Source organism: Aythya marila (genome assembly GCF_965140915.1).
Source record: "Aythya marila genome assembly, chromosome: 1".
NCBI lineage: Eukaryota > Metazoa > Chordata > Aves > Anseriformes > Anatidae > Aythya > Aythya marila.
The window spans coordinates 110936386-110952226 of record NC_139042.1 but is presented as its reverse complement, the minus strand read 5'-3'; the positions used below and the strand labels follow the sequence as shown (position 1 = coordinate 110952226).

Here is a 15841-nt window from a genome sequence, read left to right as displayed (position 1 = left end):
TTCAATAAAAATTAGGGCCAAAATGCCCTTAAGAAAAAAGAATGAGGGTTTTAGAACTAAGAACCAGAAAAGCTATTTTGGTTATGTTTATTTGCATCTATCTCAGGTCGGTACCTTTTTCTTTCCAAAAAGAAAGGAAAACCAAACCAAACCATGTTCTGTTATGGCTATATTCTGCCTTCACATGCATGTGTATGAGACTCCCATTGTGTTCAGTGGTAGTCATGATCATATGAGAGCAGAATTTTTACCTTACCATTACAGAAGTAATGATGTATCTTACTTGTTTCTTCATCTTCAGGTCCTGACTCTTCTGAGGCTTTTGTTTTTACAGCATCTTCTTGGCCTTCAGTTTTGCAATGACTTCCACTCCCTCTAGAGCTTGAATTTGTGCTGCTCCTGGCAATGTAACATGTAAAGAACAAACAAATAAACAAAACAAATCCCCCAAAAAATTAGAAATAATGTAAATTGATAAGAAAATCAATGCAAGAGCATAGCCTTCATCGTCTTTCTCACTGCAGTCTCACTGGCAAATAACAACCTTCACAGGAATTCCAAAATTTTCTTTTATTATGTCCGTTGTCACTCATTCCAGAGTCTTCCTCTGCATCACAGGTTTGTTTTTTAAAGAACAAAGGATAAAGTATTTCCTTATTGCTTATCATATTTCTGTGAGAACTCAACAGGATTTGCTCTCTTTCATTATTTACACAGTTTCGTACACATAAACGATCAGAGAAGAGACCTTATTGGGGGTATTACAAGCTGTCAACTGAGCACTAATTACATACATGCTCTTATCACATCTAATTCAAAAACTACTTTAGATAACATTTTCTATTTTATTCACTGTTCACTATTGTTTCTCTACCTTTTGAGCCACAGACTTTTGATGTTGGCTTTTAGTCCTCAACATTTTGTTATTTTTCAAGATTTACTCTATGCTGGTATATTAGATTTACTGCCCATTCATGTTTAGATTAGATAATTATTGTTGAGCACAAGTTTTTCTTTCAGAGAAAAATTCCTCAGGAAACATAACACAGTTTTTGCAAATATTGTCAAAACTAATGTTTTTGAACTCCCTAAAAAGACCTTATTTTAGAAAATGAAAAGCCTTCTTCCTGATCTCTCTTATTCTTTCTCTGTCCTCATCTTCATTTTGGCATCTAAAAGTGAGGCAATTCACTAGACAAAAGCAGATACAAAGATGAGTTATAAGAGTTATAAGCACGATTCTTGAGAATGTAGACAAGTATTTTCTTACCTGTGTACATTAGTACTAAACTATTCTACAAGTTACATTGTTAGAACCAGCATGAATCATGCTTTGCCTAGATTCTTGAGAATCTAACCTAGGCTTCAATGTTTTTATTCTTTACATTAAATATGAGAGTTTTTACTCATCTTGATAAGCCATAGTCAATTTACTGTTGTACTGGATTTGGAGTATGTGGAAAATTTTTCTTAGCCCTTGTGTTACTTCTTCCAAGTCAGTAATTTTCAGCATTGTTTTTGGACAGACAGGAAGGGACTTTTTGCATACTCAGTTTTGTGTTTTTTTTTTCTAAACCGTGCCTCATATGATATAACCACTTTTATGAATGTAACCACACTATCTTAAAAGTGATTAAGATATATTTATTTTTTATGCTTAGAAATCTACTTTTCAGTGAATTTACACTCATTTATTACTCTGCTTTTTTTACATCAGTGGTATTTTTCACACCAGCAGAGGTGTAGAGGATGTTTTGTAGAGAACAAAACAACACCCTATGCTTTCTTTACACTAATTAAGACTTACTATCTGCTTCCATAGCAGGTTTTCTGCTTGTCCAAGTGGAAGGCCCTCTATTTCATTCACACAGCACTCCCAAATTCCAGATCATGTTTCTGTTACTTGTCCTCAACTGCATGATTTTTATTTATTTTTTACACAGGATTTCACCCTACCTCTACTATTTCATTCTACATGGGTTTTTATTTAGCCTCTGGACTGACAGTGCCTTGCAGTTTTGTCACACTAGGAAATGCTTCTTCCTCTTAACACAACCCACTGTAAAAGCTCCATTAAGCTCACTCTTAGGTGCAGTTTCTTTATCAGTTTACCTACCCCACCTTGTAAGAGAAGTTCAACACAGTAAAACAGCAAATACATTCTTGAAAGTCCAGACAGGCTCTCTATACTACACCATTTATGGTTCACAAACCCATTATTCTGTTGGAAAACAGTACTGCATCCTGCATCCTCCAGTTCCCATAATTTTGGTTAATTTCCTATGTACTGCTTGTTTTAATGCCTTTTTATCAGGACTATTTTAGATTCTAGAATAATGATACCATTAATCTTAACAGATCATAGTGTTTAGTCCTTCATTCTCCTTTGACACTATATTTGATGTTTCTTTCTCATTCACATGGTGTTAGTGGTGGTGCAAGAGATTTGTTAAAATACTAGCTACTAGACAGAATGTAAGCACCATTTTCTTTTTCCAAATTTCTTAGATGGAGAACCTCCAATTTTCCTTAATTAAATTCCAACTCCTACTTTCACTTGAGTTGCATCCAGCTCCTGTGACCTTTTCATCACCACCCTCACCTTTACCAGTAAGTAATATACAGTATTTATTTACTTTTTACTTACTCTCGTTATTTCTTAACTGCCATTCCACCCTTGCTTCAATAAGATTAAATCATTAAAAGACCTTTATCCTATCTGTTTTAATACTCTTTGAAAAGTTTAACCAAAGTTAAGTTTTAGTAGTTTTCACTTAGCCCTTAATTCTTCAATTTCATATTTTTGTAATGAGTAGTTTTCCCATCCCTCATCTCCATCTCCTGTACACATAACTTTTTCTTAATACTATTTTTGATGCAGCAGTTCATTGAAATTTGCTGTCTTCAAAATCATTACGTGTTTGAAGTATAAAATTCATTTTTCAAATTTTATACTAAAAATAAACACAAAAAAAATGTTGATGATGTTTAAAAAACTGTTTTCTGTGATAGAGTGATAGCTAGCACTTTATTATAATAAAAAACACTATCAAGAATAAACAGACAAAACATTTGTTAATGCTCTGTTCCCTTTGGGAAAACAGCGTATCCTAAAAATAGTAAACAAAAATGATGACAAAACTAAACACAGAATTAGTTAAAAGCATTACAACCAAAGTAATTTTTTCAAAGCTTGCTAAATTTGGACTTTAAATAGAAATACCGTCTGATAAGACTGCTCTAACAGAACTGTCACAATATTTCAAGTTCACTATAGGCAAAGCGTTCATGCTGTGAAAACACACAAATCACCATTTGAACTTTCCAAAATGCTATGGATGAAATTGTCCGTATTTGTTTTACATTTAAAGCCACAGCATTTAAGAGTGGCTATAAACATGTTTTTGTTTTTAAGTAAGAAAACCTAGTGAGCATTTTTATTTACTATCTTTATGATATTTTTTAAAACATGGGTAAAGGAATAGAATTAAGAAGAGATGAAATAAGGATTGTGGTTGTTTTGGTAGGTACTGAGAAGTTCTAATGATATACATCCATACAAAACCAAGTAAGTCAGGCCAGTTAGACAGTATGGGTTTCTTTATTATCTAAAATCACTGTAATATCTTAGCAGTCCACAAATTCGATATTTTAAATATATGAATGAACTTCGTGAATGCACCAACACTCCTCAGTCACACAAATAATAACTCCATTGTTTTACAACTCAGGAACTGTGCCACAGAAACACTTACTTGCTGAATACTATATAAGAAGTCTGGTAAAGCAGAGAATCAAAACTTGATTGATAACCTCTGGACCACCTTTCCATCACCGTACTACCTTGCTTTAATCAGATTAGTGAATGCTAAAATGACTCTCAGTTTTGATGGAAATAAATAAGTCTTTTTAATGCTAATATAGTGGGAAATCTATAGCAAAATATCATAAACTCTTGCATAAATTCCACATTAAAGTAGGACTGTCTTTTATATTCTGTATGTGCTAAAGACTCCAGCCATTTCAAATTGCATATATACCTACTGGAAAACAAGCATATATAATATGGAAAAAATATTTGTATCTATGCTAGATCAGTGTCAGTGAAATATAGTTGTCATTAACAAGTCAAAAGCAAAATTAACGTCCTACCACTCATCAGTGAAGTCCAGTTTTATTGTGCTCGTAGTTGTTCCTTCTGTACTGTAGTGCAAACTTAAAACTGGTTCACCTGTTCCCGTTCGTGGCTTGTCACTTTCTGTAAATATGGGGTTGATAAAGTTTGGATGAGCAACAGCAATGTACATAAAGACGTTATATTTCTGAAATTTCATTTAATTATCTTATAAAAGGTCAAATATGGTAGTAACATGTACAACATCTATTTAAGATTGGTTACGGCCCAAGCAAAAAGTTAAGAAGTTTCATAGTAAACAGATTTATACTTTGCAATGCTTTAAAAATAGCCTAAAGTTATTTGTATTTACAAGAGCGAACAAAGAAAATGCTGCCCTTCAACATGCACGTAAATAAAATTGTCAGCTAGGTACATGTACACACAATACAATCCTTTAGGAGCAGATCTCTTTTCTGTCAAGTATCTTAATATGAACGTAAAGTGCTTTAGAAGTGATGTTCAATCCTTTCTGCCTCATGTAAATACACACGAAGAAAGATGATGATCTATATTATATCACATTACAATAACTTGAAGCAGAAGTGGAGTACTTGCAAAACAAAATATTCATTACATCTAAAGGCAAAAGAAGTCAATCACATTGAAAACCATTGCAACTCTGGCAAACTTAAGCTGAATATATAGTTTTAAGGACTGTTCAGTGGGCACCTTCAAAAAAGAACTACTAAATAACATCAACCTTGAATAAAATCCATAGTCACACTACCTACATGCATGGCCCAATATCCATTAATGCTTAAGCTGGCCATGGTCAACAGCATAAAGTTAATGTAAAGTCCCATCAGACAAAGCCTCATGTCAGAGGTGCCAATCTCTCAAAATTCAGATGATAGAAGTTTGTTTAGTATTAGGCACCACTCACGTGACCTGAAACTAATCTACATACTTTCTCTTTGCACAAACACTGAACTTTTTATTTCAGAACTGTTTGGACAAAAGAGCATCAAATTTTCTTTGTTTAATAGAGTACAGAAATTTGACTAGAAGTATACTTGCAGTACTGGCAGCAGACTGGCACTTATAAAGTAAAAACTTCAGATCATCTTTGGATAAACAAGAACTAAATGCTAACACTGAAGAAGCACAAGTATACAAATTCCCCATGCACAACAGCAATGGCTACAATATTGCCACAGGATATTTATTTTAAAAAGAAAAACAAAACAAACAAACAATTACATTGTAGGAACCATGAAACAGCATGCAAGAATTTAACCTAACCATTAACGCTCATTTGTGAACTGCTGACAAGAGAGAAATCCACTCAAAGTGTCAAAGCGGTAATCAGTGCTCTGAAGAACTTTAAATGTGTATTTCTATTGTATTTCTATTCTGAAGAGAATCTTCTATGTGAAAGGGCATTGATATTTGGGCATCCTTTCCTAAACAAGTACCAATACTGATTGTTCCAGGATACTGCATATGTTATCAGTAGCTGGACACTATTAGAGTAAAAGATAACATAGTTGAAGGACTGTTTATCTTCTTTGTCACAGGTGGAGACAAGACATATCTTTAAACCAGGAACTCAGATAATTAGAAGACAGACAACTTACCACCTTGAATAGTCCAAGACAGCCATCAAACAAGGATAATGCTATAACCTGATGCTACTATGCAACATTTGCTTCATCGCAAAACTAGTTAATATTACCTACCAAAATGTAAGTGAACATCATTAAACTATAATGAATCTAATCGAATGCTTGTCTTGTGTTATAAGATGATGTGATCTGAGCTTTATAGAACTCATAAGAGTGCTTTCCTGTCTTAATATCCTGTCTTTAAAAAAATAAAGCAAAATGCTGAAAGACTGTCTTCTGACTTACTATGGAAGCAATACCTGTGTTTATTCAGACCCAAAATATTGGAAGAATTGCCTTCTTTGCTTAAATGCTTACAGAAATAACTAACTGAGAAATGACTTTTATAAATTCCTGGAGAAAGATAGCTCTTAAACCATACTGTGTAATCATTTTTTCTTGTACCTACAAAAATGAGCTATGTTTTGGATTGGGTCAGTTTCTTCTTTAATCTGTCTTTAGGAAATGAAATTGACACTAATAGGAACACAAAACTTTAAAAGATCAGACAAGAATCTGATAATAAACTGCAGAGAATTAGTTGTGGAGTTCAACTAATCTATACTAAGCTCACTGCTAATGGAAAGCTGAGTGGGTGCCTATGTGGAAAAGGCTAATGAGCTTTGCCTAGTACAAAACTGAACAACCTTTTAGAAGAGCCACATAAAAATCCAGAAGTTGCGAACTCTGTTTTCAAGCACAGAGTGACTGCCAAAGACTGAATAGATTAGAGGAAAGCAATGTTCTCTTTTAAAACCTTAACCTCATCAGACCAAATCTATTTCACATCCAGAGCCTAAGAGGAAAAGGAAGAAGAAAAGTTGCATAGCTTCTGTGATTTAGGGGACAGCTATTCCTAAAACTATTAATCTACTTACAAACCCCCGTAAAGTAAAAACTGGTCCAACAGAAAGCTATAGCATGTCAACACCTTACTAAGCTGTATTTCATATTCCTCAAAAATACCTTGAAACTTCACTTTGATTTTACAGCCAAATACATTATATTTTAAAGATACTATCAACAACTTAGTCTTATTTCATATTCAGTCCTGTCACAGAAGACATACTTTGTAACGTAAGAAGGTACTTTGCAACGTCAACCCTTACAACTGAAGACCAAATTTCATTCATAACCTTATGACAAATAAAAGACAGAAACTGAAGGCAATGCCCCATGCTTTTTTCTCTTAGAAAATGAACCTGTGCAAATGTAACTTCACACAGATTTGGATTCTTACCTATGAACTGGTAAGAGTTCATAAAGACAGGTTTCCAGACTGTATTATCTAGTTAAACTAACATAAGGAACTTCAAGCTAGTTTCCCACATCTCAAATGCTGGCCACTTCACTGCTTTATTAATAAACACATGTGAAGAAGACAGATGACTCTTTATTAAAAACTTTCAAAATATTTCCCATCCAGTACTAATCATGATCTCCTCACACGACAATCAGCTTTGTACATTCTGAAGGTATACAATTTCTTCTTCTGGTTGATTCCCCTTCTAATTACACTTCGTGCTGTGTTTTACAAAGAAGCAGTACAGAACATGCCGTGCCATGCAAGAGGCACAGTTCCAAAATTCTTCAGCTTATACCTGCAGAGCTCACTTTAGACCTGGAAAGCTCTGTAGGCATACCAATGCCCAAGAAATTTGTCTGTCTGAGGCAGAGCCAATCAGCAGGGACACAACACATGCTGACATTTTCCAGGACTTAAGGTACAAAGAAATGAAGAATTAACTGTGCTGTAGTTGACACACCTGCTTGTTCAGAGCCAGCTCACATACCTGTCAAGTGGCACTGAACAATCTGACATGGACATCACACTGTTGTGTTGACATCCCATAAAACCTAGAATTAACGTTCAAATACCTAGAAATATCACCGCTCAATATGGCTTCTGTGTATGTAGGAAGAAGCATTAATATAGTATGGCATGCATATACTCATTTGCTCTTCAAAGTTACCAAGCTAGAGCTCTGCCTTCAGGTTTCCTCTACTCATATCAATTCAGGAAGTTCCTAGAAGACATAATATTGCCTTTGCACTGGAACAGCTCTTAGAGTCACCCTTCATTATTACAATCAGAGTCAAACTAAACCTCCAGCTTTGATCATTACAATCCATTTGAAACCTATTTTGTATGGATGGGAAGGACTTACAGCTTCTGCTGGAATGTCAGAAAAAAATGGCATTATAAATATATTTTTGTAGTAAGTATCAAAAGATCTCTAAACCCAGATACGGTTATAAAACATATATGCCAACAACAGAGATTGGTCCAACAGAACACCAGCTAATTCAGTATCAAATTAAGAAAAAAAGCAGACCTGGGAACTGATTTCTGGGACCAAAACTACTTCTTTTATTTTTGTTGTCATATGGGTTTAATTCTCAATGACAACAAACAAACCATTTTATCAATAACTATTTTTCCTTTTTTTTTTTTTTTTCTGTTGTAAGAACTCCAATAAGCATGTAGATTATGTACGTTAATTCCAGCTTATTCTACTACCATCAAATAATGCTTTATTCTGAGTTCATAAAAGAGAGCAGAACTTGGCCACTCATAATGAAAAAGTTTTCCAGCTAAACCTGAATAGTGGTGTTGACTATTGAACCATGAATAGTTAGTAAATGTACTTAGATTTAAGGCTATTTCATCACAAAATGTAGTTCCACAATGTGAATTTATTATGTCAATAAAAAGCACAGCTTGATTTTTTCCCCAGTGTTCTGGCATCCTAAAATTAACCATATCTCAACAGTTGCCAAACAGAGTATCTTTCAGAAATGGGATTTCAAAACAGCATTCTAGTTTACAATATGAAACAAGAGGAGACAGACAGCTCTTTTCTGATATTTGAGATACTAAAGCTCTACTGAGGCTTTCATATGGGAGTAAACATAATGTAGAGTGTATGGAAATCTATTTTTAAATTACCCTCTATCATTTATTAATTATTCAGGCATAAATATTCACCAAAGATGATGTTGGTTCAGCTGGAAAAGGGTGTCCTTTGGTCTAGTTCACTGCTCACAAGTTAAAGACTGATGAATAACAGGCCTAGGGAAAACTCACGAGCTTGCTTTTTACCACCAGACAGTGAGAAATCTATAGAGAAACAGTATTACTTGTCTAGCAGAAGGGGTACAGGACAAAGGATCACAAAGGTAAGATGCATGTGAGTGCTATAGATGCTCTTGAGTTACTCAAACAGTGCAAATACAACAATGCTGCATATATCTCTTGCATAAAATAAACTACTTTGGCATTATATGATTACAAGTTACTTCAATGTTGTCAGTTGCACTCTGATCCAAGAAGAACCATTCAGAAAAAGATTGCTTAAAGAATTAGTTTTGCTTTACATTAAAAAAAAAAAATCTTAACGCCTGTAGATTGCATACGACATTTATTGTACCTACATCAAATGCATTTAGAATTGAGCATAGGATGGCTTTTGAAAACGATTAACCTTACGCTGATACTGGTATTGAGAATTAAATACTTAATGAGTTTCCAGCAGATCTGCTTACAGAATGCTACTTTATGCAGATGAACAGCATTTTGGACTGTTTATCATCATGAAAGGCAATTTTAAAAAAGAAGCATTGCAATCAACTATGGCTGGGTATAGCGCATTTCCTGTCACGCACCCTGTTGCTCATCAAGTGACATGGATCCAAGCTGTTTGTTAACCACAGAAGAAGGAGAATCTGAAACAAAAATGAGATTTCAACTTAAAACATAAGCAGCAGAGAACTGCACAGCAATGTCACGATCACATGTTAGTTTAAAATAAAAAATAAGAAGCAGCAACATAAGGAAGCTTTGGGTTTGTTTTATGAGCAGCCAGCCATATTGCATTTTCTAGGCATGACAGAAGCAAAGCCACTTGTTTCAAATCACTACGTATTGCTTTAGGTAATCACTGAACAACAGACTGAAGCTTGCTGACATTGATGTTGAAAATGTTTGTCCGTTACCAAGGCTTTTGCCATGTTGTTCAAATTTCTAAAATGTCACAAAGAATACTGAAGAGTTATGACTTCAAAGCCTTTACCGGCTTTCAAATGTATTAAATGACACTAGTACTTCAAACCATGTGCTAAATGTAACTTTCAGAGTATTTACACTTCAACATAAAATACTCGTGGCATACCAGTATCTTCAGTATTTATACCTAGGAATATAAAATGTAAAAGATGAGAGGATTTGCAGATATAACAGCATATAAACTGTTTTTGTAACATTAAAGCACCAAAATAGATCCCTCTCAGATGACAGTTCAATTCAATAGCATTCTTAGATGCTATACCTCTGTAGCATCTGATGATTGGAAGTGTTTTAATGAGTTTAACACGGTACCATGTCAACCAGTCCTATAAAAATTCTCACCTAATCACAGAAAAAAAAAAAAAAAAAAGAGAAAAAAAGCAGCAGTTAAATGCATTTTCCCACTGGATACTACCAGTTAATAACCATCACCAGCACTGCATTCATTGTGCAAACAAATGACAGATGCTAACTTCAGCATCGTCTGTGAAGTGTATTTTCTTTGTCATCTCTGAAGTCTCGATCTTACTTCCATATTGCTGTAAAATGGGACAATGTACATAAATTAGTGCAGTATTTCAAACATAATATTGGCTAGGCTACCATATCTGGGTTCCATTTGTTGAATTCTGTTATAAACAAATTCATGCTAAGCTAAATGGCTTTAATATTGTGTATTATAAATACAGCCATACTGTACAAAAAAAATCACAGCATGCTGAAATAATTTTAACATTAATTTAAATTCTATATAGGGAAAGCTATGAAATAATACATCCTCTCCTACAGGAGGCTCACTTTGAGGTTTGGGCCAGAATCAACAGCATGACCCATTTTGTAGAATAGACATATGCTAAATATGCTAATAGACACTGCTAAATTAACAAAGCCAATTTAAAGATACATCCTCAAATGACACTTCATTCCCAGCTACTGGTTCAAGAATCACAGCTTGCTTCCTCATTACACTAATACCTAGCACTGCATGGGAGGGGAGAAGCAGTGAAGACTAAGGGAGTCTGAGGCAAGTTCCATGTATTTTGGAGGCTGGCTTGTTTTGGTAGCTGGGCTCATACACTACTTCCATAATTAGGGAATAGAAATTGGCCTTCATTTGTCTTCATCTTTGTTCAGCCCTACCCATGCCCTGCACCAAAGAAGCCTAAGCCAGACCACAGAATTTGGCCTCCAGACTTAGATGGGGCTTAGCTCTTAGGTATGAGACCTGTAACATTAATACATTTCACTTTCCAAAAGTGAAGTGCACTTTAAATGTAATTTCTAATTTAGAAGGGAAGTGTTTATAGGAGAGCATTTTCAATGGAGTAGTAGCCCACTTTTTAGAATGTAAACCTGAGGAAAAAAGCTGGTGTAAAGATGCACCATGCCATACGATGATCTGCTTTTATTTCAGCTGACTCAAAACAAGAATTGGTATGCATCTCCCAAGGGTGGACTGGGTTGAATCACATTCACAGCTATGAGCCCACGGCTGGGATTAACTTCTAGCTAAGTGCTAAAGGCAAAGGAAGTCTTGTATAGCAATCTGAGAAGACTAAATCACAGAAGACAGTGATTCTCAGTTGAGCCCTGTTCTTACAGTCCAATTCTTTCACATGCTTTTATGTCCTGTTTAAGAGGCACATCATGCCTATCATTTTAGTTGGCTGGAAACGCTAGTCTCATCAGCTCTTTAATTCAGGCCAACACAAATAGAACAAATATGACTAAATAAACATAGTTTAATTATAAGCATAAGAAATTACATTTACTACCCTTACCAGTACTTCCAAATCTTATTGACTTCTAGTTATGAGACAGTAAATACACAGAAGGTATGTTCTGCCATGTGTATCATTCATTCACTCAGTAAAAATGAAATGATATGGGCTTACGTGTCTCACACTTCACTATTATTTTGTTATCTTCTTACAATTTTAGTGGAATTAATCCACTAAACTGGACATTAATCCAAGAAATTAAACGCTTGTTTTAATAATTACGAATAATTGCTTTGTGCAATGACTAAGCTGTTACATATTTTGAACCTAAAATAGATGCATTTTGATACATCAGCATTTAAAAATCTAAGAATCTAGTAATAAGAATTGCATTTTTATTACTCAGATTATGTAAGATGCATGCACATTACACACAGCTACAGAAATATGTCCTGTACACATTGACTTGTAATATGAATTCTGTTTCTTTTACTTCAAGATCAGCTGGTTCATATTTCTGTAACTTCTCGTATTATCTTTTATTCACTTGAAGTTCTCAACAAGAGAAACAAAGATCTCTTCAACGCCTTGCTTCAGTTTATTACCCATTACTAGTTAACAGTGATATATACATGGCATATCAGCATGTGGCAGAGGAGCAGTAACTACAGGTTATAAAGACTTAATTTCTTTGTCGCTTGCATATAGCACATATATGGTTGTTTAAATTTTGTGTAGGATGTAAATGCTATGAAATGCCACAAAAATGAATGCCAAGTCTAGACTTTACTGGAGAAAACATAAAATAAAAAATTTATCGTAGTTCCCTCTTAAATAAAGTGGCTACCAAAAAAAAAAGTCCACATCTGTTCAACAGCTGAGAAAAGGCTTGAAGACAAAACAGACCTGATTCACATAGCATAATCAGCTTCTGAAACCCTGCCAAGTTTACACAATACTTCATGTGAAGTATCCACTGAAACATAGTCTCTGCCATCTGAGGATAAAGTATATTCTTCTCCAGCATCAAATCAGCCTACTGTGAATCATTACTTATTTAACTCATCTTTGTATCCAACAGCATCATAAGCTTTTGAACATACTTCTCACACTCCTCTAAATAGTATACTCTACTACTCCTCTCAATAGCGAGGGCTGACTATTACAGAAAGTTTACAAATCATGTAACCGCTACAAGTCCTTAGGCTAGGAGGAAACTGAATAACTGCCATACAGTCTAATAGTATGGCAATCTTTTCTATTAAGCCAGTAAGAGCTTTCAGCACTTGACATTTTCTACTGTTAATTTCTTACATGACTGAAGTGTTTTTCTCCCTGTGTTTATGGCTATGATAACCGAGCTGCTGTAATTGCAAAGACAAGGACTGAGAATGAAATACAGGGCAGAAGAAATGACCTTAGTCTTACACTGACTTCCCAAGAACATAGCAAGTATAAATTATACCAAGGTAGAGACTGAGAATTTGCAGCCCTGGGCCAAACAAAACCTATGACTTCATTTCATATGGTGGCAGATGCACTTCAGGGTGTAATTTCTGTTTGAAAATTTACAACTAGGAAAAAGATGGTGAAGGGTCTAGAGGGCAAGATGTATGAGGAACAGCTGAGGTCACTTAGTCTGTTCAGCTCAGAGCAGAAGAGGCTGGGGGGACGTCTCCTGGTGGCCTGCAGCCTCCTCACAAGGGGAGTGGATGGGCAGGAGCTGAGCTCTGCTCTCTGGGGACAGCAACAGGACCCGAGGGAACGGCATGGAGCTGCATCAGCGGAGGCTCAAGATGGATGTCAGGAAAAGGTTCTTCACCCAGAGTGTGGTTGGGCACTAGGACAGGCTCCCCAGGGCAGTGGTCATGGCACCGAACCTGCTGGAGTTCAAGAAGGGCTTGGACAATTCTCTCAGACATAGGGTTTGATTTTTGGGTGGTCCTGTGTGGAGCCAGAGATTGGACTCAGTGATCCTTGTGGCTCCCTTCCAACTTAGGGTATTCAGTAATTCTGTGAAATCTACCTTTCAAGGCAATCATTTAATAAAATGGTTAAGTCTGCAAATTCACTGTCACATGAAGAACGACATAAATATGTGAGTACCAGTTTCATCTAAGTCTGCATATGTGCTCTTCTGCTCCTCAGTGATACGAAACAAGACAATCAGACCTTCCCATTAATTACCCTAGCATTCAAAGGACATTGCAAATCAACTCCAAGAGGCAGAGGTAGGATACAAACTAACTACAACACATCTCTGACTCCTCTACTCAAAACAATCACTTAACTTAAAGCTTCAAGTTTGTGTCAGAAGGGATTCTGCAGCATGCAGACCCACAAGCAACACACCATAAGGAAGGATTACTGTGCATCCTTGAAGGAGCATAAAGAAAGAGATGGGCAAGACAGTATCAAGTGATACTCAGACCAGAGCATACTTCAGATAGGCAGTAAAATATCCAGACTTAATTCCAGCTGAACACTCTACAGATAGGGTTATAACCTTTTTTTTTTCCACTTTAATTTCAATTTTACAATGGGAAGCTATTTATTTAAAGTCAATCCAAAATGAAAATTGGAGATCAAGATCCACCAACTGCAGAGGTTTTGCCTCTATCAGTACATATATTTGAGTTAATAAATTCTGATGTCCAGTTTACTAAAATAAGATTGGTAGGTTTCTCATTTCAGATTCAATTATTATTATATTAGCTTTTCCTGCCAGGAAATTGATGCTACCTACAAAAATACTGCAAAAATACTGCCAATGTCAGTTTTCTTGTTCTCTTCCTGCAAGTAAACAGGCACCTATAATCAACATGACAGCCCTCCAGGATTAATGTTTTTCAAACAATCTGAAAACTCTGTAAAACTTCCTGCTGTAGGAAATAATTCAAAGTTCAGTAACTACATAGTGTAACAAGAACACTAGCCACTGTTATATCAAATTGTTCTGCAAGATTCCAGATAAATGAATTTATTAAACCATAGCAAGCCAAACTGTGAATGTATGTCAGTCCTTACAAGCAGTTTAGCCTTACCCCAACTACCACAAAATTTATCCACAAAAAAAAAAAAAAGCTGCTAGATTTGTTGCCCTTACATTTACTTTAACACTGAATATACTGATTTTTCACACTTACAGCATGTACCCTGTTCATTTCTACATAGTGCCACGACAAAGGCTGCTTCAAGTTTATGTCTTAGGTTTAACTCTTTATTGATAAACATGCTTCTATTCCAACTTAGAACTTTCTCAAATTTATTACAAAAATCTCCAAAGCTTTCTTATAATAATTTTTAATCTAAGACAAGAATGACGAAAGGAAAAGTCATATTTTAAAAGACAAAGCATATTTGGGGACTTAGGCTTACTACAAGTACTTTCCACTACACTTACTGTACAAACATAGTATTTAAGAGTGTCAAACTGTTTTACTGAATTGTTACCTTGATTTAGAACACATGCTAAATCAAAGCCATCTTAAATGTTACTACCAGATACAGTTAACTGCAATTCAGTAACAAGTGCGTAAATAGGTTGCCCTTTTCAGGACACAGCAATTTCTTGGTTAGCTGATCTAACAAACATTGCACATACTTGATCGTGTGCACCCAGGAAACTTTCTCCATACATTATCATTGAACTATATAATCCAAACATGTTAGATAAATTAAATCTGTTATTATTACTCTTTTCCTAACCATGTGATGATAAACACCACCACATGCAAAGTAAGACGAGCAGCAAATGCATTAGCTGTCTTGTTCTGGAAGTGAAGCATCTCAGCAAACAACAGCAGCACAAACTATAACTACATTAGCTGCTTAAGAAACCTTGACAAATGACAACCTGATGCCTGAGGGTCCTGTGAGGAGCCCTTAGAGGATGACTGATCAGAGGAGGACTGTGGTGCTGAACCCTCAGCTAGCTCTCGCTGTCTCTGTTGTTCCTTCTTAAGCCTCAGCCGCTGTAGACCCCTACGGATTATAGCTAACTCGGGTCCCATTAACTCTGACAAATGGAAGAAGAAAAAAAAAAAAAAAAGTATGTAAAAGAAAGAAGCATCAAACATACAATATACAGAAGCGGGGGTGGAACAGGGGACTGACTAAAGAGAAAAGCAACAGATACTAAGTGTAATTAAAGTGATAAAAACTTTACAGATCAGTCTACTGACATCTAGAAATAATAAAATGAAATATTTTAATTGCTCTTCTCTTCTTAAATGCACAAATCATAGGATTTTAAAGTTCAGAAAGTTCAAAA

General features: G+C 35.4%; 1 protein-coding gene across 8 annotated transcripts in view; it reads right to left on the bottom strand.

The window, feature by feature from the left end:
• The window catches only part of DCAF6 (DDB1 and CUL4 associated factor 6), an 86003-nt gene that overhangs the window by 27495 nt on the left and 42667 nt on the right, over positions 1-15841 (bottom strand). For 2 of the 8 annotated variants that reach the window (XM_082779707.1, XM_082779709.1), the window contains exons 11-14: positions 15425-15586; positions 9448-9507; positions 4153-4258; positions 257-399 (exon numbers count right to left, since the gene is read on the bottom strand). In XM_082779707.1, coding sequence (XP_082635833.1) covers positions 257-399; positions 4153-4258; positions 9448-9507; positions 15425-15586 — 471 coding nt within the window. The remainder of the gene's footprint in view (positions 1-256; positions 400-4152; positions 4259-9447; positions 9508-15424; positions 15587-15841) is intronic. The other 6 variants (XM_082779708.1, XM_082779711.1, XM_082779710.1 and 3 more) reach the window with 4 other exon arrangements.